General features: G+C 38.4%; 1 protein-coding gene and 1 long non-coding RNA gene across 2 annotated transcripts; both read left to right on the top strand.

The window, feature by feature from the left end:
* Nucleotides 1-488: 488 nt before the first annotated feature.
* LOC117832786 (apoptosis regulator BAX-like) lies at nt 489-9,623 on the top strand. The gene is made up of 6 exons (XM_034712060.1): nt 489-792; nt 992-1,022; nt 4,262-4,426; nt 4,538-4,676; nt 4,761-4,865; nt 6,850-9,623. Exons 1-6 carry the CDS (start codon nt 765-767, stop codon nt 6,991-6,993), a joined length of 612 nt encoding a protein of 203 aa, XP_034567951.1. The 5' UTR covers nt 489-764; the 3' UTR covers nt 6,994-9,623.
* Nucleotides 9,624-15,407: 5,784 nt separating this feature from the next.
* Nucleotides 15,408-17,329, top strand: LOC117832667. The gene is made up of 3 exons (XR_004635228.1): nt 15,408-15,538; nt 16,005-16,201; nt 16,531-17,329. It is a non-coding gene; the product is annotated as an uncharacterized LOC117832667 (long non-coding RNA).
* Nucleotides 17,330-25,311: the final 7,982 nt, after the last annotated feature.

The following is a 25,311-nucleotide window of genomic DNA, read 5'->3' on the forward strand; positions in this document are numbered from 1 at the left end:
GACCTGACTGCCCACAGCTCACTCTTGTGTTCTCTGAATTCATTTTGTTGAATGATTAAGCCAGTACTGCCCCCTTGTGTCAAATTCAGTAACTGCATGAACTGCCTACTTTTACCAGCATATTTCAATAAAGAAAATAAATTCAAACTGAAGAGGTTAGCAAATGAAAATCAGGGACTGTAATAATGTGCTTTGAATTTTTGTGACCAAACGGTTTGAACTGTTTTTTATTGATGAGACTTTAATTAGGTTTGCTACAGGCTAAACTAACTTTAGGCAACATCCTGTTAAAATGGGGATTCATATAGACTATATTTTCTGTGTACAAATAGAAACATTATTTCGGTCTGCATATTTAAATTATTTGTTTTACAACACTTACATCATCAAAAGTTTTGCAGACTTGGAAAAGGAGAATAGCACTCAAAGAACAGTGCACAATGGGGGGAAAAACGCGGAACTGTCCTTTCTTGTAATGTTTCTACACGGATGCATCTAAGTGATTGCATATTTGCGCCGCTTAAATTTTCTGCATACAGAAGTCGGAAGCACGCCAATCTCCAATCTCAACTTCTCTCCCGTAGGCTACATGTTCTATTCACCGAGAGACTACGATAAGCATACAAGGATTTTCGTGAGATTGTTCGATTAATCGTTTCTAGAAGTTTCTGAACAGATATTTTCACTTTCCCTTTCCCTTCTGTTTTCCGGCGGAGTCCCCTGGAGTTGTAAGAGTTGTCTGAAGTTTGAAGTGTTGGTAAACCATGGCTTGTGAAGGAAACGGCATGTCAGGTAAGCTTTTCTAGAAGGCAGCTTTTTCAATTCTTGCGTAAAGTCAATTGAAAGATACGTGAGTCGCGTGCCAGTTATAAAAAAGCAGTTGCATTGTCACGAGCAGTTGAAAAAAAATCGATGGTCAGCTGCCTTAAGGTTGTCAACATGTTTTAACTAATGTTAATGTACACTCATGTCGCGTGCGTTTGTCTCACAGATGAGAGGATTGGAGAGGCCCTGATCAAAGAGTAAGTTCACTTCCATTACCTGTTTCCACCCAACTTGTTTCGATTCATTGAAACTCCTATACACACTGAATTTATGCCATTCCTGTAAAATGAAAAGACAAAGGTCAGTCCCCAGGAAAGTCAACTATTTGTAGTATTTATGTAAAATGATGCTGATTATTAAGCCTACCATAAGGACAACAGCCAAAATGTATTTTTTATTATATATTTATTTCTAGAATAATGGCGAGTTGAGAGGTTAAACACATAAGTAAGTTGTGATAACTATTCAACTCAACTTCTTTATATAGCACCTTTCATACATAAAAACATGTTGCCCAAAGTGCTTCACAGAGTAACAGACAGTTAGAAAACAACAGCAATGGTAAAATTAAAGAAGGCATTATTAAAAAAAAATAAAAGAAATACTTACAAAAGAATAGAAAATCAACACAGTAAAATTAATAAAATAAGTAAGGGTGGAAATAAAAGTTAAAAATAAGCTAGGGTTAACAAGATCAGATGAACACAATAAATACATAAGATAAATAAATACATGTTAAAACAATGGTTTAGATAATAATGATAAAAATAATAATAAAGAATAAAATAATAATAAATAATAATAAAATAATAATAAATAATAATAATAATAATGCAGTCCAGGGCTAATATAAACTACTCCAAATTAAAAGCTAGATTAAAAAGATAAGTCTTAAGTTTACTTTTAAAAACACCCAGAGAGCTCGCTGTTCTGATGTTCAGAGGCAAAGAGTTCTACAGCCTAGGGGCATAAAAACAGAAAAATCTCTGGCTCGTGCCTGTGTGAGGCACACAAGGAACATTTAAAAGCACTACTTAGACAGCATCAAGCAGGCCTTTTTGACTTTTCTGGATCAAACTTTCAAGAAGGAAAAATGGTGGTTGTATACAGATAATCTCTTTACTCAGATAATCACTTTTACGGAGTAACTTAAAGTTAGCAGTGCTCATGTCTTGGATTACATAACTTTAAAGTGCTCTAAGAATCATCTCCCTTTTTGAGCTATGTCTATGTTATAGAAAGTTTTTGTGTTTGATCTAAAACTAAAGTGAGCAGAGATGCAACTTTCAGTTTCATTTCACAGAGCAGCTCTTGTCCTCTCACGGTAAATCACAACTCATAAACTTCCCCTACCTACTTTGCACAGTGACTCATTTATGAAGTCATCACTAAGTTTTTATGGGTCACTGATAAACTCGTTTAGAAATGGGTGTGGATGCTTATTGCTTTAAGTCATCTTAAGCTCAATTTAAGCTTGTATACAAGTTTAAGTTAAATGTTGTAACAGCTCCTTTTTCTGCACAAAGGAAATGTTAAAAAGACATGTTGTCCCAGTGGCTGATGGACTTATCTGCTAAGCTTATTTAGACAGGGATTCTCTGAATTCTTTTAATTTGAATGTATGATCATTTTTTTCTTCCATTGCAGTTTAATGATGCGATAACTATATGGGTTGCCGGTCATCAGTTATAACCAAAAGTGTAACTACAAAAGATACAATGTCCTTCCCTTTTTGTCTTGTGAGTTCCTGTCTGCAATTAAAACCCACCTAGTTTAAATTAACTTGCTTGTTGCACAGCTAGTTACTTAGGAAATCAATCATGTACACCAAAGATTTGGAGATAGTATATTTTTTTATTTCTCTATTAAAAAAATTGTCTGTTACACTCACAGTCTGAGCTGCATTTATTGTGACCATTATTTCTAATTTCTTATTTCTTCTTAAAATAAGCTAACGTAGCTTTTATTACTCACCTTAAACTGAATATTTCCGCTGATGGTGAAGTAAAACAAGATGAACATAACCACAAAAACCAGGGAAGTACCTGATTGAGTTGTCCGGCCTTGTCAGTGTCAAGACATTTATACTGGAATTGCTTACACTCTATCCCTATTTCCAACCCAAACTTGGTTAAGGGAGATGGCTGTCTAACATGAGTCTGGTTCTGCTCAAGATTTCTGCCTGTAAAAAGGAGTTTGTCCTTGCCGCTGTAACTAGCTAAATACTGCAAAGTGCTCTGCTCCTGGTGGATTAAGATGAGATTAGTCATCTTACATGTCATCTTCATCTTAATGTTGTGTCTTTGTTAATAACGTAACATAGTGTATGGTCTAGACCAGGGGTCAGCAACCTTTAACCCTCAAAGAGCCAATTGGACCTGGTTTCCACAATAAAGAAAACACCGGGAGCTGCAAATCCTTTTTGACATCTAAATAGAAGATAACAGTGCATATATTGTTTTTCTACCTTTATGCTATGTACAAAAAACGATAGTGTGCTGCTTATGAAATCAATTAAGGGAAAATTAAATTTCATTTTTGTATGCAAAGAAAAAAATGTATCATATTAAACTCTGGGGGGAAAAAAAACATGCTGGGAAGGTTTATGTCATAAAAAGCCAAACTTAAATTATCCATATGCAAAACAAAAATCCTGTGTGCTGTCGTCCTTCGTGTACCAGAGCATGTAACAGAGTGTTGACCTAAATTGAATTTTTCATTTTTAAAAGCGCACTATTTCACTGAACAATATAAAATACATATTTGCAAAGTATAAGTGCCGATGTGTGAGACCCACCAGCGGGAATTTTGAACATTGTGATGCATATTTTGAGCGACAAAAAATTTAAAAGATAAAGCTGCTTTTTATTTTAATGTTATAAGTTCACAATAATCTTCAAATTTAGAATTAAATGAAAAAAGAAATTACGAATAAATTATAGAATACACTTAAATTGATTACTCATCATTTATTTTCCAAAGCCACAGGGAGGCACAGCATAAGGATAAAAGAGCCGCATGCGGCTCCAGAGCCGCAGGTTGCTGACCCTTGGTCTAGACTTGCTCTGTTTGTAAGAGCACCTTGAGATACCGTTTGTTGTGATTTGACGCTTTACAAATAAAGATTGATTAGATGACTGGTGCATAGTCAAAGATTGTTTTCAGACAAAAAATGATCAATTCTGAATATCAACATGCTAACAAACCAAGGTTGATAGCTTAATGCTAGCTAACCTTTCACCCGTGATCCTCATAACCAAATTCAGTCACCTCTCGCTCTAAAAACCAAGATGGTATTTGCCAACTTATTTCTTTTATACAATGGTCGGCAGACCAATGGGAGAATCTGTTTACAACTGGACATTACTTCAAATGTCATGTCTTGCCACTGTATTTGGTTATCGACAAGGATTAATAATGCTCGTTTCTGTTCCAGAGTCATAGAGGAGGAACTGAAAGATGTGCCCTCGGAAGAAGTCCCGCCTCTCACCCCACTAGCTGCAAGTGGGAAGACTGTGCAGGAGCAGAAGATGGTCACCCAGCTGGGCAAAATGATCCGCATCATTGGCGACAAGGTCAAAGATGACAAGGATTTCCAAGAGTGAGTCTCTCTGCTGTTCGATCTCAAAGATTGTATAATGTGTGGTCTAAGGGCCCATGAGTTTTTTTAGAAATTTCATTTTCATCAAGCTCTTTTGTGTTTCTGTTGCAGTGCGATAGATGGGGTGGCATTTTGCTCCGGCTCCAAGTGGGAGAGATTTAAGGAAGTGGGGGACAAAGTGTTCCAACATGGTATCACTTGGGAAAGGATTGCAGTGCTCTTTTATGTTGCAGGGAAGCTCGCTGTCAAGGTGGGTTGTTGGGATGTGTATTTAACTCCTTTGTGTATAAATCTTTGTTTATGTTGTTCATCTGTATGTTTGTGTGCCCATCAGATGGTTGAGGCTCATCTCCCTCAGTCGGTGAGAGAGATCCTTAGATGGACCGTGGATTTTTTCAGAAACAATCTGCTGGGGTGGATCCGGGAACATGGAGGATGGGTATGTTGGGCTTCCATTTCATTCATCTTTTCTTTTTCACAATGACTTGCTTCTCAGCTAGGAGCACATAACTTTAGTGCAACTGTAACACAATAAAGGGCTGTTTCGATCAAAGTTATGTTACTCAACTTTTGGGGAGAGAAATAGTGTTCTAAAGTATGTAAATTGCAATTTGACAACATAACTGTTGAGCTCGAGTTAAGCCTGGTACTTCTGCGTCCACCCTACCCAGCATGGTCTCTCTGATAGTCGGGTTGTCTTTTTCCGGCCCGCTACGTTCTCCGTTTACTTTTTCACAGCGATTCAAAACGGGTTATGATAATTCACAGCTGATACAAGTTGCTGTTTATCACACAGCAATGATTACGGGGAAGAATAGAGAGGACACGTCAGAGGAAATAAAATACACGGCCGATATGCGATCGATGTGCAGGGATCCCGGAAGAGCTGTAAATGCAGGAAATACAATGCCTCCAAGTGAACCAATCACAGGGCTTGCGGACAAAGTGTAGTTACATTTTGGAAGAGGTGTGCGATGGCTACATGCGTTTTCCTCTGCGTAGGTATATGAGCTACAGCATAGTATCAATCAGGCTTTAGCTAAAGAGCTAATTTACATCCGTGGTCCCTGGGCTGGAAAATCTGAGAACACACAATACAAACAATCTAGAAAGACAATATTCAAACAACTAAAAACAATACAAGACTTCACAACAGTATGTCACAGTAACATATATCTATAAGACTGATGTATATAAAGGTTAAATCAATGATCACATGACTGGTTTGACTTGAGCCATAAGAACAGGCTGGTAACACATGGTAGCCAATGGGGAATGATTGTGAATGTTTTCAGTTTGAGCTTGGGGTGGAGGGGACTGTTATAATATATGAGCCATTTTGAATTAGGAAAAAAGTCTCTGTTGAATGTTGGTTTTATCTTTTTATTCATCAAAAGATTCATACAATAGAAGTACTGTTTTTAAAAAAAACACAACCGTGATCCTTATGTGTGAAAAATGTTAACCCCATCCAAAACGGACCCATCTAATACCTACTCAAACCTTCTAGACCTTTCTTATTATTTTATTCAATCAATCAATCAATCAATCAATCAATCAATCAATCAATCAATCAATCTTTATTTGTACAGCGCCAAATCACAACAAACGTTTTCTCGAGGCTTTTACAAACAGAGCAGGTCTAGACCATACTCTGTTAAATTATTAACAAAGACCCAACATCAAGACAGTTTATGATCCAGTCCCCTCTTACTAACAGAACTCCATCTTATCTTAATCCACCATGAGCATTACACCACACAGTATTTAGCTAGTTACAGCTGCAAGGAAAAACTTCCTTTTAACAGGCAGAAACCTCGAGCAGAATCAGACTCATGTTAGACAGCCATCTGCCTTGACCGAGTTGAGGTTGGAAAGAGGGAGAGAGGAGAATATAAGAGAGTAGTAGTAGTAGTAGTAGTAGTAGTAGTAGTAGTAGTAGTAGTAGTAGTAGTAGTAGTAGTAGTAGTAGCAGCTGTTGCCACTGGAGTCCAGAACATGCGTTAAAGTTTATTGAATGTTTCTGAAAAAAAAGAAAAGTAATTTCCATTGGGAAGCATAAAAATATTCAACAAAGAGCAGTAATATTTTAAAATACTTTTTTCCTGTAGGTAAAGATGATATAATTCATATTAAAAGTACATTATTTTATTGTTGGCAAACAAGGAAGTTGGACTCACATTTATTCAATTGCTACAATGATTTATTATCAATTACGTAACATTGACATTCATCTAATTATTATCATGCTGAATAAAGCTGATTGAATGAGCTTCATAAAGAAAGAGGTATAACAATTCAAATCATTAGCAAGGTGCATTGACAGGATAGGAAACAAGAACAGATAGCAAAATGTAGCAGAAGAAGAGACATGTAGCTAGCTGTTTCTACTGCACAATTTGACAATACCTTTCTCTCCACAGATAAACAGTTTCTCAGAGTTGGCAGTTGTGTCCATGCAAAGTGTGTCATCCATGAGCTCCAACAGCTGCGGTCTGGTCGTGATCTTTACTGCGGGACTGGTTATTGGAAGTCTCATCACATGGAAACTGACTAGACAGCTCTGAGGCAGACAAAAACTAACATACTCCAGATTTGGGTCACCATTGTGCCATATACATATAGATAGTATTTGACCTGACTGTAAAATGTTTACCAGAGAAGGCCTGAGTCACGACAGGATTGCGTGAATTTTGTACCCGTTAAACCTGTACAAGTGAGACAAAAAAAAATTCTTCTAACTCAGAAGTGCACAAAGGGTTTAATGCTACACAAACTGAGCCGCACAACAAATATAGAAGGAATAGGCATTTCAAGCAAAAATATTGTTAAAGAGAAAAAGTAAAAGTTCCTCCCAGAATTCTTGGTGATGTAGCAGTCTCTGAACTTTCTCCAGTTCTGAATCTCACACAACTGCACCCATTTTACCAGCAACTGGTACTTAACCAGATCCATGTCCGGTCCGTCTCCAATCCACTGTGGTCTGGCTCTGTGCTCTCTGGTCCGTCAACACCCACCGTTTCAGAACGCAGCATGGAGCAAGACCGCCGGACAGCCGGAGTCATGTTACAAAGGTTTTCCTGCATTAATGAATATCCAACTCCTCTCCTCGTCCATGCTGTCTTTTCTGGGACCCCCTCTAAAACAAGATGGCACATCTCAAGGGGTTTATCCCAATAAATACAATTTCTTACAATTGGCCCCTGAAAACCTCTGACCTGATGACTCCAAGCCTGGCTTCGCTAATCATGACAGGACATGGATCCGGTGGAATTTGGTGGTTAAGCTTTCTTATGTTACTTATTGAATTATTTTTTTTATTTAATGGCAAAAAGCGAAGAGCTTTCAGAGGCCCTAAAAACACTCTCAGGCAGTTGTAAAGCATTACAATCAGAGGCTAGTAAAAATAAACAGAAACAATACATTTTAAAGATGAGATAATAGTAACATGGCCTCTTCGATTTTTGAATATTCAACGATTATTCAAATACACAAAAATCATGACTCCTCCCTAGTTCTGTGCTCACAGCCAGAGAAAGTTACATTTTTACTGTCTGCCGAAAGTTAGTGCAGTAATATTTATAAGGGATGTCGCATTCAAACTTTCTATTGATCAAGACAACAACTCTACTTCTGAACGCTCTAAAAGTTTACGTATCTTGTAGTCCAAAGTCATAAAGTCTGTATATATTACATTGACATCACTATTGTCATAATAGTGAGGGGGGAAACGTGTGCAAATGGACTGGAATTTCAGCTGTGTTTTGCTGCCTCACTCCAGGAAGGAAGATTTGTCACGAACGGTTTCATCATTTATGCCAAATCTTGTCCTATGTCATGTCATGTCTTTCCTGTCATGAATTGTGTATTGGCTCATCATCTGTGTTTGGACAGATTTGAGGTCTGTCAGGATGGTACTGCGTAGCTCTGTGCAGCAGAATGTGGAGATGCGTATTATTCATCTCTGCGTTCAGAGGCATCATAAAGGCAAACTGCACAGAGCTGCAAAACTTTAAGGCATGTTTGGGCATGAATACTGTTTGTGCACTATGCTTTGTGAATTGGTCTGTGAGATGGTGCAGAGTGGGGACAAATGAAGCGCAATTCTTGGTGCTGTTAGTGTTGCAATCCACTCTGTCTGAATTAGCCCCACAGTTTTTTATTCATAATTGTCATGTGATGACACATCTATTTTTTCATACAGATTACATTTTGCCATTAGATGGTCTCATTTTAAAATGTGTCGAAGATAACCTTATATTTTCTTCTTTTCTACAATAGCCCAAACAGTCTTCTTTATGCAAACTCTTACACCCATTTTTAAAGGGATATTTTTAGAGATTAACAACAACAAATGTTCCATGGATTGATTATGCTTGAGGAACCCATTAACTTGCCTACCTGAAGAAATTACTTGAATAATATTTAATGTTATCTTCCAGAATGGGATTTTCCAGATTTTAATTAAGATTATTAAATGATTTAAAACAAATTAATGGCCAAAGTGCCTAAATATTTTTTTCCTGTTAAAGTTATGAAGCCCTTTTTGGTAATGTAACACGGAATTATTTTAACTTGTGGCCACATCAAGGGCATGATCATGTTTTTTAGTGCTTACTGGTCATTTTAAGAGCATTTTTCTCAAAATGAAGTCAAATTTTAGGTACGAATGCCAGGCCCCACAGAATTATAATTTCAAAATGGATACCAAATTTCAATTTCGATATCCAAAAGTTAAAGTATCATCCCGTCATTATTTTCTGTATGCCTGGCCCCAGTACTCTCGAACACAGTTACAATATCATAGTGTGTTAAAAAGTTTACTGTCTACTCTGTACCTTACAAACAAAGGACAGTTTTCCCAGTGCATGGGATAAACTCTGGTTCCATGTGTGATTTATGTTTACATTTTTCTATAAATAACATGATTGTCATTGCAACATGTCATTTGGAATGGTTATAAGTAAAATATGCACATAATTGGTATGTTTTACCTAACATTTGGTGAATCCAGTTTTTCCTGTTTTTTTTCTGCTCATTTTAAAAGTTATTTTTTATTTTTCCTTAAAAATGGTAAAATGGTGAAATTGATTAAAGTAACCTAATTTGGTTCAATCTGAATCTGCATTGTAAATGTGAATTTCCAATAAATGTTAAAGCTGTAATCAAAGGAATATTAAAGCCATGTTATTTTAAATGTGCATTTGTCTTTTTGTCTGTTAGATTGCATTATTATAATGTGTTTTCTTTTTTATATAGATATAGATATACAGTGCTGCTTGAAAGTTTGTGAACCCTCCAGACATGGTCACTGTTTCTGTAAAAAACATTAAAATAACCTTATTACAAATACATCCAAATCCCAATTTTTAAAGCACACCTTCCAAATAATGTACACACTCGAAAAAAAAAAAATTCACCAATAATTTCATGTCAACTTCCTCATTTGAGGTATATTCACCTTATTTCAGTTGTATTATAGCAGCACTTCGCTAGGTTTAAGACCCTCTTGTACTTGAAATAACATTACAAAGTTTAATTTTGAGATAACATGTCTTCTTATAGTTAGCTGGATATACTAATATTCAGTCATGCTGTTTTTTAGGATAAGCCAGCTATGCTCAAAAGTAGGTATTTCATTGTGTGCATGTAGTTTGAGGATGTATATTTTTATCGGATTTAGAAGAAACAGTGCCTGAAAACTGTAACCCAGCCTTAAAAACAAATTTTCTTTCTTTCTTTCTTTTATCAATGGAGCTGTTTTCTGATAGATTCTCCAATAAAATGCATTTGCTTAAGTCAAGTAAAGTGTTTGTCTTAAATCAAGATTGTCCATCTTCTAAAAATAAGATCTCAGCTTGACAAAAGTATGAATGTAAAATAAACCTTGTTTCTTCTAAATTACAACTCAAAACAGGATAATTTCAAGATAGTTTGACTTAACAAGAAATTTAAGATGCATTGTCTTAAAAAAAGTCCCTCTATCTTGCTCAAATGTTACTTGTTAAGTACATTTATCTTAAATCAAGTAGGATAGGACATTTTGACTGAAAATTTGAAAATTTCATTTGGTAAGATTTTGGGTTTTTGCAGTGAACCATGAATTCTGCTCTCTACTGGAGAGTTGCAGTAGTCTAACCTAGAGGTAACAAATACATGGACAAGTTTTTCTGTGTCGCTCTGAGATAGGATGTGTCTAATTTTAGAAATATTGTGCAAGTGAAAATCATCTGACCTTGAGATTTGCTGAATTTGGGAGTTGAAGGATAAATCTTGATAAAATAGGACTCCTAGATTCCTAGTGTGACGTGAGGTACTGGGCTTGTATGTGAATCGACAACGCCACCCGGGGGAATTTCACCCCTGGGAAATATTAACTATTAATTTAACTTGTACTCTATTTATTTTAAGACATGGTTCTTTTTGTTAAAATACACAATATAATACACAACCGAATCAAAGCAACGCAATTATAAGGTAACTAAACTAACTCAAGTAAATCCAAACAAATCAATCAAGAAAACAAACAAAACAATGAAAAGAAACACTCATGCAAATCAAAATACTGAATCAAATAACGGAATGTAATATAACCAAATGAAAATAATCACACTCGTGCAAATCAAGAGAAGTAAACAAAATACCCACAAACAACAGATTAACACAAAAGACCTAAATTAAGGAAAGGGAAAATTAATGACTCAAAACCAATATAAAGAAACAAACAACCAAACCCATCATAAAGCAATGCACTATTAGAAATAATAAAAGAGACCTGCACGCAGCCGTTTGATGACCGGGCTGCAGAGTCCGCAGAGCACTGAGACGCCCCTGCTGCTGACGCGCAAATGCGTCTCCGGCAGATCGAGGAGTGACAGCGCAAACAATATCCTCACGTGCAGGAGGAGTAACAGTTCATCCAAAGGATCAGAGTCACTACGTCCCCTCTGTCTGATCCTTAATCTGTCAGGAAGTTGTAGTCAGAAACAGACAGCGCCAGCTGAATCCAAGGTTGGAGGAAGAGCCGAGTGAGGGCCTGCTGCTCCAATTAACTGAATTAAACAAAAACCAAGTGTGAAAAATTTGCAAAATATAAGAAATCAGGAAGGGGGCAAATACTTTTTCACAGCACTGTATATGTATTTATTTATACAGTGGGTACGGAAAGTATTCAGACCCCTTCCCTTGTTCTACATTTTGTTACGTTACAGCCTTATTCCAAAATTGATTGAATTCATTTTTTTCCCTCAACATTCTCCACAAAATACCCCATAATGACAAGGTAAAAAAAATGTGTATAAATGTTTGCAAATTAATTAAAAATAAAACACTCAAATATCGCATGTGCATAAGTATTCAGACCTTTTGCTTTGAAACTCAAAATTGAGCTCAGGTGCATCCTGTTTCCTCTGACCATCCTTGAAATGTTTCTACAACTTGATTGGAGTCCACCTGTGGTAAATTCAATTGATTGGACTTGATTTGGAAAGGCACACACCTGTCTATATAAGATCATACAGTTGACAGTGCATGTCAGAGCACAAACCAAGCCATAAAGTCAAATGAATTGTCTGTAGACCTCTGAGACAGGATTATATCAAGGCACAGATCTGGAGAAAGGCACAGACAAAATTTCTGCTGCATTGAAGGTCCCAAAGAGCACAGTGGTGTCTATCATATGTAAATGAAAGAAGTTGAAATCCCCAGGACTCTCCCTAGAGCTGGCCGCCTGGCCAAAAAGAACGATTGGGGGAGAAGGGCCTTGTTCAGGGAGGTGACCAAGAACCCAACGGTCACTCTGACAGAGTTCCAGCGTTCCTCTGTGGAGATGGGAGAACCTTCCAGAAGGCCAACCATCTCTGCAGCACTCCACAGATCAGGTCTTTACGGTAGAGTGGCCAGACGGAAGCCCCTCCTCAGCACAAAGCAATGAAAGCCCGCTTGGACTATTAGACCATGAGAAACAACATTCTCTGGTCTGATAAAACCAAAATTGAACTCTTTGGCTTGAATGTCAAGTGTCATGTCTGGAGGAAACCAGGCACTGCTCATCATCTGGACAATACCGTCCCTACAGTGATCCATGGGGGTGGCAGCATCATGCTGTAGGGATGTTTTTCAGCGGCAGGAACTGGGAGACTAGTCAAGCTTGAGGGAAAGATGAACGCAGCAAAGTACAGAGAGAAAACCTGCTCCAGAGCACTCTGGACCTCAAACTGCAGAAAAGGTTCACCTTCCAACAGGACACCAATCCTCAGCACACAGCCAAGATAACAAAGGAGTGGCTTCAGGACAAGTCTCTGAATGTCCTTGAGTGGCCCAGCCAGAGTCCGGACTAAAACCAGATTGAACATCTCCGGAAAGACCTGAAAATAGCTGTGCACCGAGGTCCCCATCCAACCTCATCAAGCTTGAGAGGATGTGCAAAGAAGAATGGGAGAAACTCCCTAAATCCAGGTGTGTTAAGCTTGTAGCATCATACCTGAGAAGACTGGAGGCTCTAACCCTTCCAAAGGTGCTTCAACATAGTATTTGTTACGGATTGTCACCAGGACTGGACCCAAAAGCAGAACTCAGGCAAAGATGGATAGTGAAAATACAAGTGTTTTATTTGGAGTTCACCCTGATGTAATGGCACCGTGAGTACAGAGCGGAGCAGTCCCTCTCTTCGGCGTACTCACACAGAGGGTAACTGGAGCTCAGGCAAAGGCAGGCAGGTTCAGCAGCAGACAGGGAAGTGACCAGCACGAGAGAGGGAAGCATGCACAGCAATCTCTGAAGCAAGATGGAAACACACAAGGACGTTAGCTAAACACACACAAAGACAAGCAAACATAAATGCTTGAGGAGCCACGGACTCAGAATACTACTGAAAACTGAAGTACGATCTGGCAATGAGTAGGAGGAAATCCAGAGGCTTTATAGTAGAGGGTTGATTAGTGAATGGCTTCACCTGGTGCTGCCTGTTGATTGGAAACCCTGCCCAGAAGAAACAAACAAGGGGAAGAGACACAGGAGGAGGAGTTATCTAGACTCAAATTTAATTCTTTATGAACACCAGTATGGTTTTAGGAAAAAACACTCCACTTATATGGCCCTGCTTCACCTCACTAACCAAATAACCTCTGTTCTTGATAATCACAAATATGCTTGCAGTATTTTTTTAGACTTTTCAAAGGCATTTGATTCAGTCAATCATCATATTTTATTGCAAAAGTTGTTTAAATATGGTTTTCATGATATAACGTATAAATGGTTAGACAGTTATCTTTCCAATAGAAGCCAGTTTGTTTGTGTTGAGGGTTCCTACTCTGACAAAGCCAGACTACCATGTGGTGTCCCACAAGGGTCCATTTTGGGACCTTTATCATTTTTAATCTATATAAATGATTTGTTCAATGCCAATGTTGTTTCACCAATAATGTTTGCAGATGACACAACTCTAGTTCTCTCCAACACACATTTTAATTTGTTGATGAGGGATGCTAATATTGGTTTATCTGCCTATATAAACTGGTTCAGGTTAAATAAAATATCTTTGAATATTAAAAAATCTAATTTTATAATTGTTACTGGTAAAAAAAAATACTCTAAGAATTTGTCTAAAATTCATATTGACTCTGTTGAGATGCCTCAGGTATCAGCTACTAGATTCCTTGGAGTTTTTGTTGATGAGAATCTGAGTTGGAAAGAACAAATCGATTGGGTTAGCAGAAAAACTAATAAATCTCTAGGTATTATAAGAAGGATTAGTCATCTTGTTACCACAAACTGTCTCCTTACTCTTTAGTACAGCCTAATTTATCCATATTTTTCATATTGTAATATAGTTTGGGGTAGTACTTTTCCTACGACTCTCCATAAAATTTTGCTCCTTCAGAAACGTTTTGTTAGAATGGCAACTCGATCGTTGCCGCAGTCTCATCTGCTCCTTTTTTTCAGAAACTCCAGCTTCTTAATATCTATAACATCAATATCTCTCAAATATGTGTTTTTTGTATAAAATACAACATCAAGGGAATATCCCTGATCACTTCAAGTCTTACTTCAAATTAAATTCACAGGTCCACTCTTATTCAACTCGTCAAAGTTTATTTCTTCATCCTCCTAAATGTTTTACTTGTAGAGGTCAATTCTCGATACGTTTCAGGGGCAGCAAATTCTGGAATATTTATTCCAATGTAGCGAAAAACTGTTTATCTTTAAAATGTTATAAACGATGTTTGAAAAAACTTTTAACTACTGTTACTTAATATACTCATCATGCTCAACCAAATACTCATAGAGTAGGTGTCCGTGCACATCATATTCTGATTTTGTACTTTTGAATTCTGTTGATGTAATAACTGTAATTATATTTATTGTTAATTTTGTATATTCTTATGTTGTTTTATTTTTAGTATCAACTATTGTCTTTATATGTGTCAATTTAGTATTTTTTAATTCATTTTTGATATTAGAACACTATTTGGGTAGAGGCTTCAAATAAGCTCTCTGAGTTTTCTGCCTCTCCCTGCACATTATATTATTTATCTTTACTATTTTTTGTATGTATTTTCTTTTAATTGTGCAAATAAATAAACATAAACATTAACATTAACATAAACAGGGAAATGACAAAACACACACACAAAGAGGCAGAGGGGAGGGCTGCCATGATGAGGATCGTGACAGTATTGAGTAAAGGGTCTGAATACTTATGTACATATGATATTTGAGTGTTTTATTTTTAATTCATTTGCAAACATTTCTACAAATCATTTTTCACTTTGTCATTATGGAGTATTGTGTGGAGAATGTTGAGGGAAAAAATTGATTTAATCAATTTTGGAATAAGGTTGTAACAAAACAAAGTGTAGAAAAAGTGAAGGGGTCTAAATACTTTCCGCACCCACTGTATATATGTATGTATGCATGTATGTATGTATATATTATAAAACATGCCACATTATTACTCATGACTGAACCAGCCACTGATGTAATATATCGTTGTTTTTTCCTGTTTTCTACCACAATACAATCACAATACTGGAAACAAAATGCACAAAAGATTCTTGCTGTACCAGACCAGGATTTCCAGGAATTGCAGGGCACAAAGAGGAGGAGACTGAGGTATGTTATGTATTCATATTACTCTTATTTATCCAATCATTAAAATGCATTTTTTTTTGTTTGTTTTTTACTTAAACGTATCTTTATCTTTCTTAATATTACATGATTAAATACAACTTTTTTTCACTTTAAAATCAGCACTAATTGCGTATCCCCTGGCCATTACTTCTGTGTATACAGTGGCTTTTATGTTTGGGACAAAAATCCATATTATTATTATTACTTTGGTAAGCCATGAGGGCACAAGCTCCCAGTAACAAGTAACATTCTTACTTTACTTGTCTTGTTTAAAATTAATTTCATAACAAATGGCCCTGACTTGGCCAAGCTACATTCATAAACAAAAATGTTTGCTTTTGTTGTTTAGTTGTTTTCAACCTTTCTAATCATTCGAACAACAAGTTGGACTATCATTACAAACCTTTGAAGTACCAGTACCTATCTATTATGCCTTTTCTGTTAACAGCCGGAAAGATGAAGACGCTGTAGGCATTGGAGAGGTCACTGAAAAAATGGAAGAGCTCATACTGGCATCATAAAGCCTACCCAATGTCACTGCAGCAATCAGAGAGCTCACCAATGTGACTGCCACTCAAAGAGTCACCCTGACTCGTTCCCAGCTACAGACCATCGAGCAAGGCTTCAGCTGTGTTGTTTGTTTGAGTACGTATGCAATGGATAATTAAATAATTATCACACACATGTAAAATAATTCTGAGTCTATTTTACTTGGTGTGTGCCAGAATTGAGATTATCAAATACATGCTCCAACATCCTCTAATCAAGGTCATTTTTGTCTCATATACTACCATTAATTGCATGTACTAATGGGGACCCTTGTGTAACAGGCAATAGTATTATGTAAAAACAGACATTTTTAAAAGCATTACAGTTGAGTAAAAAGAAAACACTGTCACCTAGTACACTTCAAACGTTTTAATGGGGACACTATTAAAGAGACTGACAAGTTTTTCTCATTTTGTATTTTACAGTTCATTGAGGAATCAGTCTTCATGTAGTGTTGCAAAAGCATCATTGGCTGCAAGACATGTGTGGAACAGTGGCAGGAGACCTCTGACTACTGTGCAAAATGTAGGGGGAACTTCAGACACAGCAATGTATCTGAGGTTAATGGTCTGTCTGAGACATTGTCTGTTCTGAAATCTCTTTTGGAAGAGTAGTAACATTTTGCACTTTCATACTCACAGAAAGCCATGGTGTATTTGAGTTTATTTTGTTGACTGAAAATATGAGTTAGAGCTGTTGTTCAGAGTTGATTTAGCATAAAGAAGGAAGTTGAAAAATTTGACCACAGTTCTTATTGACATCACTATTTCATTGACCTTAACATTTGCATTAACCTTTTTTCTTTACCAAACACATACTGTCACCAGTTACCTGTTCCTGTTACTAATTTCCATTCTGTAAGTGCAAATGGAGCAAATGGCATTTAACACATTGGGCTGAGTTGTAGTTATGAGATGGAGCAAGGCCTCTTTGTATGGAGCAAAGTCATTGTTCACTGCTCTGGAGAGCAAGTCTGATATGTCTGAATATTTCTCTGCAAACTGATTCTCAACTCCAAGTTTGTTCTGTACGGCTGAAAATGGATCAACTCCAAAAGTAGAATATGTGGTTAGTTCGGATCCCAGTTGTTGGCTGTACACATCTGCTGCTTCAACTGAATGAGGCAGCAGCTCCTGTGGGATTTTTCTGGGACAACCACTGCCAGCCAAGTGGTTTGGTATGCCTTTACCTGGAAAATAAAAAAACATATGGTTGATCATGAAACTTATGAATGCCTGTTGTAATTATTTAAATCTTCACTACACTGGTTTATTTCACCTGGTATTCGGTGAGCGTTCCACGACTCCACCACCCTGGTAAGACCAATCTGACATAACTTCCTGCATCGTCCCGGTGCCAAAGAAAGGACGACCCAGCGCTCTCAATGACTGCAGACCTGTGGCACTCACGTCACATGTGATGAAGACATTCGAGAGACTGGTTCTTCAGCACCTGAGGACACTGCTGACTGCTTTCCTGGACCCGCTGCAGTTCGCATATAGGCCGCACATCGGTGTGGAGGATGCCATCATCTTCCTCACCCACAAGTCTCTCTCCCACCTAGAGAAGCAGGGAAGCACTGTGAGAGTCATGTTTTTTGACTTCTCCAGTGCTTTCAACACCATTCAGCCCTGCCTTCTGAGAGACAAAATGCTGGCCATGCAGCTTCACCCGGACACCACAGACTGGATCGTGAACTACCTCACTGGACGGCCGCAGTACATCAGAGTGGATGGCTGTACCTCTGAGGTGGTCATGAGCAGCACTGGCGCCCCCCAGGGGACTGTTCTGGCGCCATTCCTCTTCACCCTCTACACCTCCGACTTCCGCTTCAACTCCGGTTCCTGCCACCTCCAGAAGTTTTCCGACGACTCCTCCATCGTTGGACGCATCAGTGAAGATGACGAGGAGGAGTACAGAGGACTGATAGAGAGCTTCATCACGTGGTGCGTCAGCAATCATCTGAAGCTCAACATCAGCAAGACTAAGGAGCTGGTGGTGAACTACCGGAGGAACAGGAGGCCCCCAGCCCCAGTCCTCATCCAGGGGGAGGAAGTGGAGAGGGTGGACTCATACAAGTACCTTGGGGTCCAAATAAACAATAAACTGGACTGGTCCACCAACACTGATGCCATCTACAGGAAGGGACAGAGCAGACTATTCTTCCTGAGGAGACTCAGGTCCTTCAGTGTCTGCAGCAGGCTCCTGAAGACCTTCTATCAGTCTGTGGTGGCCAGTGCTCTCTTCTTTGCTGTGGCGTGCTGGGGTGGAGGTATCAAGACGGCCAGCAAGCTCAACAAGCTGGTAAAGAAGGCCCACTCTGTGGTTGGCCTAGAACTGGACAGTCTGGAGTCAGTGGCTGAGAGGAGGTTGATGGACAAACTGCGAGCCATCCTGGACAACCCCTCTCACCCTCTCCATGATGAGCTGTGGCTGATGGGGAGCTCGTTCAGTCAGCTCATCATTCCACCACGGTGCAAGACTAAACACGCTTCAGGCGCTCCTTTGTGTCCACTGCCATCAGACTGTTGAACAGTAATGGAGGCCACAGACTGCACCATGCTGACCACTGACCCCCCCCCCCCACCAATTGCAGAAGGGTTGTCTTCAGGGGACAGTTGACACGATTATTGACCTCAGGCCAGATTTGTTCAACTGTATGATTCTGAAATCAGAAACACAGATTTGTCATTTATTCTGATGGTTGATTTGGGAAAATTGCCACTGTAACTTTATATACTCGGAAGTCATAACTTAGTTAAAAATAAACTGTTCTTGGCCGAGGTTATTGTTATGTTTGATGGCATTTTTACCCACAAAGTTGGAAGACATGAATTGTAAAGAAAATGTATGTAATGTATGCAAGTAGAGAGTGCTGCTGAAGAAAAATCAACAAAAATAATAATATACATGAGCATACATAGAGCGTTGCTAACAGTCATACAAACTATTGAACTGTACCCTTGTGGATGAAGTCTGTAGGTAAGGTCTTCTCCTGATTATGTTACAACAATGTCATTTAGCAGACGCTTTTATCCAAAGCGACGTACATACGAGAACAAGAACACAAGCAAAGATTATGGCGATAGGATGACAGCAGCTCCTGCATTAAGAGAGCCAAATAAAATTCCTTGCCATGATCTACTTGCACCTGATCCCACATTCCAAAGGCAAGTACTGCAGGCCTGATGGATGAAAAAAAAAGTTTTTATAAGTGCATAACTTTTAAATTCCTTTAGTGTCCACAGCAATACATGGGCTATTACCTGAAAACATATTCATAGACGGCTAGGTTGTTTTTAATGAGCATTGTAGAATGAGCAACAACCTTTTTACTGAAGCCATCAATGGCTAAAACATGGGTTGACCCCAAACATAGACAGCTTTTCATTTTGGTCCATATAAACCTTTTGACCCATATAGTCTGCTTGATATGGTGTGGGGTTGAGATTGCGGGCACCCTAAAAGATAGGAAAATTATGAAGTACAAATACAAAAAAACATTACTTTTACTCTGCAATGATTGCAGGCTTTATACATGTAAACCAGTCTATTTGTAAATGTAATTAAATTATATTGTCACTGTCAAATAAATGAGTGAAATAAACAGAAAACAAAACTTAGAGCATTTAATATCAAAACTCTTAGTTTGTTATCTTATATAAGCTATTATACATAATCTGGTTTGATGATGTAAGATATTAAGGCTGAGAGCATAGACTGTAAAAAATATGGACGTAGTATCCGTGAGGTCACCCATCTGTTTCTGAACGCTGTTTTGAAGCCAATCGGCTGCGGCAGCCATATTGCTTCTGTCGAGCCAGTGTGACGTAAAGAGGCGGGCTTTGAGCCTCCTAGCCAACAGCTGCAGTGTTCCCACAGGCAGCTGTGCCTCTGATTGGAGGACTAGTAATCTCAATATCTTCGAAATTGCTGAATTAGAAAAAAATTCACCCCCCTCACGCTGAGAGGACATCGAGAAATTAGCTATTCAGACTACACTCATCTTTTGTACCAGGCTGTAAACATGTTTATTAATGCTGCAAAGATCGTCTTTTTCCCATTCATGTGTTTGTGACTTCCGGTACTTCCGGAGGCAGCCTCAAGCGGATCCTCGATGAACTGCAGCTTTTAACACTTCCGCATTGACTCATATTATTAGACCGGCGGTTGCCGCTTGGCTGAGAGACAGTGACAGACCTGACGTCTTGCTTCATGGTAAGGCTGATGCAAAGTCCTGAGCACTGATCCAATTTGTGTCTCTGCAACATGCACTCCTTTCATGGCGAGATACCCCTTCATCATCCTTCTTCCGTATGTAGGTCCCGTCTAGAAAATAACAAACATGACTTCGACATTCCACAGTCATATCCATGTCATATGTTAATCATGAAATCAGACAATGCAAAGTGCGTGCATGTAGGTGTTCGTATTATGGGGTTTGTCTGTGTTGTTGCCCACACAAACAAACACACACACGCACGCACGCACGCACGCACGCACGCACGCACACACATAAACACAAACGCACACACATAAACACACACAAGCAGGTTTGTACCTCGGTGGCTTTTGCTACCTCTAACTCCAAATGTGCGTCGGGGAGTCCCATCAAACTTCAGCCATTTCCAGCGCAAAATTTCCTCACATTTCTTGCAGAAAAACCTCTTCCACCTCCACTTTGGTGTGATATGCGTGCAGAGATTTCTTTAGATGACAAGCCTTGTTTTGCCATGTCAAAAATCACGTCAGAGTAAGGTTCCAAAGACATTTTAGCCAGAGCTAGGGAAACCACAGGTAGAAGTCATATATTTTTACTTTTTTTGGTGCTCTTGCCAGAAACACAGCAGTGTCATCATATGCGCTCTTACTTTGAAAACGGCAACTTCCAGTCGCACAATATGACGATTTTTGTTTTGTTTTTAGAAAACAAAAAAGAAAATCAACCGTTTTTTAAAGTTTTGTACATGTAACAACATCTCTCATATTCTTCATATGTTTCAGCTATGGGTAGCTTGCAAGATGGGAGCCTTTTCTTATGAAGAAAAACATCCAAGCCTGACAAATGTTACAAAAACATACATGAAGTCTCCCAAAAGCATGTGGCAAATGTTTTATGGTCTGATGAAACCAAGGTTGAACTTTTTGGCCATAATTCCAAAAGGTATGTTTGGCATAAAAACAACACTGCACATCACATAAAGAACACCATTACAGAGAGCTCACGTCCCTCAGAGATCTCCTCTCTCTGATATTATCTGACAGAAGTTTGATCCCTGGATACAAGTTTTGCGCTCTGTGCTCTGTACAGAAGTCTTCATTAAAGGTATAATTACACATAGTGACTTTGCACAGGGTTAGAAACATTGAAAACATGACTGTCACTTTGCTCCGTGTAATATTAGCTTGTTTCATAGCCACTTAACACTCCTCACAGTGGCTTTAAGGATATTTGTCTGAACCCATTACTGTCATGACCTAAACAGACTTTTCATATTGTGGTGTTGATATGATTTATGCTTGATGGACAAGGTAAATGTTCAGAGGAAGTGGTCCTTACTCTAAATGTAGAAATCCACCACTGTGTCAGCATCAAAACTATACTGTAGAGCAGGGGTGGGCAATTAATTTTCCCAAGGGGCCACATGAGAGACAGGAACTGTTTAGAAACTGAACTCAACTCTGCTCAACATAGATTATAGCTTTTTATTAAAAGCAGCACATTTATTGTTTTTTACTAGAAACTCAAAACACTTGAGGTATCATGAAAACAGGCATTGTGAAAATACCAATATTGTAACACTCTTCCATAAATATTTACAGATTTGAAAATGTGCACATATTTACAATATTTTAATCGTAACATCACCTAAAACTAAATACTAAATACAAAAAGTAAACAGTGCTATTGGTATTTGAATTGTGGTCTGATGACTCCAGTTCTTTTATTTTTTTCAGTGAGAGAAATCTAGTCTGTGTTGTGCTTGAACAAGCACACTGAAGTCAGGCTGAATGTCTGAGGTGGATATGCGAAGGACAGCTGACAGGTGATCATCAGTGAGAGAGGATCTGTATCTGGATTTGTTAAAGTTCATCACTGAGAATGTTTGTTCACATATGTAGGTAGATCCAAAGAGAACCAACATCTTCTGAGCATGCCTCCTCATGAGTGGAAAGTTCTCAGCTTTGAGAGAAGAATAGAAATGTAACAGTGAGACAGACTTGAAGCGCTCTGACAGCAGTGAATCAGACTGCAGGTCAATTAGTTCGAGTTGAGCATCACTTGGTGCATTATCCACATTGCAAGTGAAGGGGGAGGAAATCATATGCATTTCACTCTCAATTGTTTTGAAGTCTTCAAATCTTCTTGAAAACTCCCCACGCAGTGTCTCTAACATGGATGAGTAAGTCTGGAGGTGATCTGCAGATGGTGTGGCTTCCCTCAGTGTCGGCAGGTGGGTGAGAATTTTGCACTCCAGTTGGCTTGAAAGAAGCTGCAACTTTCTCATGAAAGCCTTCACCAGGCTGTACATGTCATGTGCAAAGAGACCTTTGCCTTGCAGTTTGGTATTTAGTTCATTCATTAGTGCAGTCACATCAACACTAAATGCAAGATCTGCTATCCAGTCTGCATCTGAGAGCTGTGGGACATCCTTGCCTTTCGTCTCACAAAACTCCTGAATCTCTGCTCTCAGGTCCCATACTCTTTTAAGCACTTTTCCAAGGCTAAGCCACCTAACAGCTGTGTGGTAGCCTATGTCCCCATGTTCAGACTCATGCTCCTCCGACAGTGTAACAAACTGTCTGTGATTAAGTGCTCTTGCCCTGATGAAGTTCACTATTTTAGTTACGTCAGTTACATGGTTAATTTTTAACACTGATTTACACAACACCTCCTGATGTATAATACAATGCAAAAATACCAATTTCTGCCCTGGGTTCAATTCAGTCACTGTCTCTTGCATTCGCTTCAAAAGTCAGACATTTTTCCCCATAAGATTTGGACAGCCATCAGATGTAACACCTGCCAGTTTGTCCCATTTCAGTCCCAGTTCATCTAAGCATGTGAACAGATCACAGTCGTTGTCCCTTTCATTGACCGCATTGCTGCCACCTCCTCTGTAATCTCAAAGTCTTTGATTATCCCGCATACAAAGGCGAGCAACTGGGCTGTGTTCGGTATCTGTCAAGTTCTTAAATTTCTTAGCGTGTTTTGCCTCGTAGTGGCAGTTTAAATTGTAATCCTTAAACACAGAGATCTGTTCTCCACAAACTAAGCACACAACTTTACCTTTGACTTGAAAATAAATAGCTGTCCATGTCTTGTTAAAAACTCTACATTCGGTGTCAATCTTTCTTTTTCTAACGGGAGCGGACATCTTTGAGGACTAGCAGTTCGCCTGCTTAGCCAATCACGGACTGTATGCCTTGCGGCAAACGTTCACACGCTGCCACTTGCGACGCACGGGTCAGGCATGCAGCCGCAAAAAGAGTCGCCTTCAAAATAAAAGCATTTCACCAGCATTGGATGCATGGTGTATGCTTGTGTACTGTACATTTTATTTCTGAATCTGATCACCCATTAACCTCATGCGGCCGGTAAGGGAGAGCCAAAGGGCCGTAAAAATGCCCAGGTCTGCTGTAGAGCAAGGGTTCCCAAACTTTTCAGCCCGCGACCCCCGAAATAAAGGTGCCAAAGACTCGCAACCCCCACTGTCCCTCCAGGTGATTAAATGTTGCTTCATTCTTCATTTAGCTGGTCTGCAGAAAATTAACTTACCTACATGCACATGTGTCTGTGTTAACTGTACTGTTATGAATTTACCTGCTGCTACAGATGCTTTTGTTAATTAACTGTGTATTTATTATTTATTTATTTTTCATTTACAAGGACTATGCATATTAATGAACATTTCTGTAAATATGACAGAGTTAGCCAAAAGGCTAGTTTCTTTAAGTTAAAATAGGCACCCTAAAAAGCACAAGATTAAACAAAAAAGCTGGGAGGAGAAAACTGTTGGCCCTAAATCTAAAAAAAACGAATGACATTTTTTATTTCAAATTTAACTATTATTTCTCTTTATATTTGTTTTAACAATAATGGGATAAATGTTCAATTTTAGATTCCTAAAAAAAAAACATTCTGGAAGAACCCCCCAGGGGATTCTGACCCACACTTGAGGAACCCCTGAGGTAGATCGAGCAGCTATATAAACAAAAAAGACACATGACACAAAAAGGAAATTTTGGCATAGGCTTTTAATATTTTTATTGAGTTTTTGAGGTCTCTTTTTCAACTGAATTATTTTGCTTTTTACCAGTAGTTTTTGTTTTTATTATTATTATTATTCATTTGTTTTTTTTTTAATTTATCCTATCAGTAAAGGAGAAGAGTTGCTCAGGTAAATCAGCATTCACAGTCAAACCTTCATACGTTTTAACAATATAACTGTTTTTTTTTTTATAAGTCTCTTTTTCACAAATGCTGTTGATTTGTTACATTTTCACCTCTTTTGTTCTTTACATGTTTCAAAAATAGAAAAGGTAAATAATAAACATTCCATTGAAATATATTTTATACAGATCTTGATTCTTTTTATTCAATCTTTCTCTCTCCAGTGTAGTGACAATAAAATTATATCCAGCATTAGTCTTTTCAGCACAGATCCAGTTCAGTAATGGAGGGAAGCCTCTCATCTTTCTGTCTCTGTCATCCTTCTTTCTTATCTGCCTCTTTTTGATGGACATAGAGCAACCCATGACTGGTCCTTAACCAATCAATTGATCAAATGACAATAAAATCAATGAGTTTACAGTGATATGAGTATCTTTCATCATCAAACAAGATGATGCATCTTCACTACCAGCATATGTTCTTTTTTTAAGCACATGTTGCAGCATGAAGAAATCAAATGAGATAAGGCACAGAAAACTGAGCACAAGGTGGAAACAAAGAAACAAAAACATTTATGATTTAAGTGAAATTAAATGATCAAAACGTATGATTCAATTACAAGTTGTAAAAGAAGAGTCAAAATTAAAGCAAGAGATTACCCAAAATTTTTAAAGACATGCTCTGAAATGACTTATAAATGGAGACTGCTTGACTTTCCAAACAAGCACTGAACCCATGACACTGCTGCATTAGACTCATGAAACAGCGCATTTGAACTCAAGAGAGTTTACACATCCCACTGCGCTGCACT

This window comes from Notolabrus celidotus, chromosome 20 (genome assembly GCF_009762535.1).
Source record: "Notolabrus celidotus isolate fNotCel1 chromosome 20, fNotCel1.pri, whole genome shotgun sequence".
Taxonomy (NCBI): Eukaryota; Metazoa; Chordata; class Actinopteri; order Labriformes; family Labridae; genus Notolabrus; species Notolabrus celidotus.

Coding starts and splice junctions, on each gene's coding strand:
- LOC117832786 (XM_034712060.1), top strand. CDS start 765: ATGGCTTGTGAAGGAAACGGCATGTCAG. Junction 4,427..4,537: donor GATGACAAGGATTTCCAAGA/GTGAGTCTCTCT, acceptor TTTCTGTTGCAG/TGCGATAGATGGGGTGGCAT. Junction 4,677..4,760: donor CAGGGAAGCTCGCTGTCAAG/GTGGGTTGTTGG, acceptor TGTGCCCATCAG/ATGGTTGAGGCTCATCTCCC.